We start from the raw sequence: 2,500 nt of genomic DNA on the forward strand, positions 1-2,500 counted from the left end.
CGGACGCTAGAGGTGGCCGAAGTGGTGGAGGAGGACGAGCCGGGAGCCATGGTCACCACCATCTGTGCCACGGACCCTGAGGGCGCCCCGCTGACCTACACCATGGAGGTAGACCGAGACATGAGGTCCAAGGGCATGTTCGCCCTTGACCCGACTTCGGGGGTGGTGACCACCACGCAGGTCCTCGACCGCGAACTCATGGACGTGCATTACTTTCGTGTGAAGGCGGTGGACCTGACGGCGTCGCCGCCGAGGTCGGCCACCACCACCCTCCAGATCAACGTGAAAGATGCCAACGACCACAGCCCTGAGTTCGAGAGACGCTCCTACGACACGGCCATCCGAGAGTCGACCAGCGTTGATTCGACCGTCCTTCGTGTTCGGGCTACCGATCAGGACGCGGGCCCCAACGCCCGAGTTCGCTACAGAATCCTCAACCCGACGGAGGAGAACAAAGTCTTCAGCCTGGACCCGGAGAGCGGTCTCCTGACGACGCGCCTGCCCCTCGATCGCGAGACGACGCGGCAGTACCGCCTCCAGGTCCTGGCCGAGGACCAAGGGCCCCCGGAAGAGCGCCGTACCGCGACTGCCGAAGTCACGGTCAAGGTGTTGGACGAGAACGACAACTACCCGCAGTTCAGTGAGCGCTCCTACAGCGTCGAGGTGCCCGAAGACCTCAACGCGGCACTGACGCCGACAGTCCTCCACATTCAGGCGACAGACAAAGACGAGGGCAAGAACGGCCAGATCCGGTTCGCCATCATCGGCGGGAACACGGCAGGGCACTTTGCCATCGACGCCTCGTCGGGCGAGATCCATGTCGCGGCGTCCCTGGATCACGAAACGAACCCCAACTACCGTTTGGTGGTCCGCGCCCAGGACGCAGGCTCCCCGCCGCGATCCAACACGACGCAGGTTCACGTAGACGTTCTGGACGTCAACGACAACGCCCCGCGTTTCTACACGCAGCTCTTTCAGGAGACGGTGCAGGAGAACGTGGCCGTCGGGTACTCCGTCGTGAGGGTGCAGGCCTTCGACAATGACGAGGGCGACAATGCCCTCCTGACGTACCACGTGGAGGGCGGCGGTGAGGACCTCCCCGTGGCGGTGGACGACAACTCCGGATGGGTGGTCACTACCCGGGAGCTGGACCGCGAGGAGCGCCACCAATACACCTTCACGGTGGTGGCCACGGACCACGGGGACCCTCCACAGTCGGCCTCAGCCACGGTGGTCCTCCAGATCCAGGACCAGAACGATAACGACCCCGTCTTCGACCCCAAGAATTACGAGGTGACCGTCAGCGAGATGGACAAGCCGGGGACACCTGTAGTGACGGTCACGGCCACGGACAAGGACGAGAACCCGCGGCTCCACTATTCCATCACGTCCGGAAACGAGCGCGGTCGCTTCTCCCTGACGTCGCAGAACAGCCGGGGTCTCGTGTCCTTGGCGCAGCCCCTCGACTACAAACAGGAGAGTCGTTACGAGCTGACCATCACGGCGGCAGACGCCGGAGGTCGCTTCGACACCGCCATGGTCTACGTCAACGTGACCGACGCCAACAACTTCCCTCCCGTCTTCGAGAACACGCCGTACTCGGCGACCATCTACGAGGATGAACCGGAGGGCACCACGGTCCTCGTCGTGGCAGCCTCCGACGGGGACACGGGCGAGAACGCGCGCGTCACCTACTCGCTCAGCTCTGAGTCGGTGCCCGAGTTTCAGATCCACCCGACGACGGGCGCCATCACGACGACACAGTCCCTGGACCGAGAACGTCAGGGCGGCTACCATATCACCGTCACAGCCACCGACAATGGCAAGAAGCGCCTCTCGGACACGACCGTGGTCGAAATCAACGTCGTCGACGTCAACGACAACGCGCCCGTCTTCTCCGAGTCTTCTTACAACGCCAGCGTGCCCGAAGACGCGGCTAAGGGCACCAGCGTCGAGTTGGTGGTAGCCAACGACGCTGACGCGGGTTTGAATGGTCGAGTCCGATACACCTTCGAAGGAGGAGACGACGGCGACGGCGCCTTCACGTTGGACCCGACGTCCGGAGTGGTCCGGACAGCGCGGACCCTCGACAGGGAGAGCATTGCCAATTACAAGCTGGTCGCCGTGGCCGTGGACCGGGGCGAACCCACCCGCTCCTCCTCCGTCACGATCCGTGTGGACGTCGAGGACATCAACGACAATCCTCCGATGTTCGATACGGATCGCCTTCAGCTCTACGTGATGGAGAACTCGCCCATAGGGCACACGGTGGGCGAGGTGCGTGCCCGCGACCCGGACGAGGGTCCCAACGCCTTCATAGAGTACTCCATCATTGGGGGTCCGGATGCCAAGTCCTTCAAGATGGTGCCGTATCGGGCGGAGGGGCGCGCCGAGCTGGTCACGCTGACGGAGTTGGACTACGAGTCGCCACGTAAAAAGTTCCACCTGACGGTGCGGGCCACCTCGGCCCCGCTGCAGAAGGATATCCCCGTCACTATCA

General features: G+C 63.6%; 1 protein-coding gene across 6 annotated transcripts in view; it reads left to right on the forward strand.

The window, feature by feature from the left end:
* The window catches only part of stan (Protocadherin-like wing polarity protein stan), a 343,319-nt gene that overhangs the window by 1,304 nt on the left and 339,515 nt on the right, over nt 1-2,500 (forward strand). For all 6 annotated transcript variants that reach the window (XM_076210587.1, XM_076210586.1, XM_076210584.1 and 3 more), the window contains exon 1: nt 1-2,500. This exon is cut by the window's left edge and continues 1,304 nt beyond it; it is cut by the window's right edge and continues 131 nt beyond it. In XM_076210587.1, coding sequence (XP_076066702.1) covers nt 1-2,500 — 2,500 coding nt within the window.

Source organism: Oratosquilla oratoria, chromosome 27, assembly GCF_046742065.1.
Source record: "Oratosquilla oratoria isolate Oo_2021 chromosome 27, ASM4674206v1, whole genome shotgun sequence".
NCBI classification, from domain to species: Eukaryota; Metazoa; Arthropoda; class Malacostraca; order Stomatopoda; family Squillidae; genus Oratosquilla; species Oratosquilla oratoria.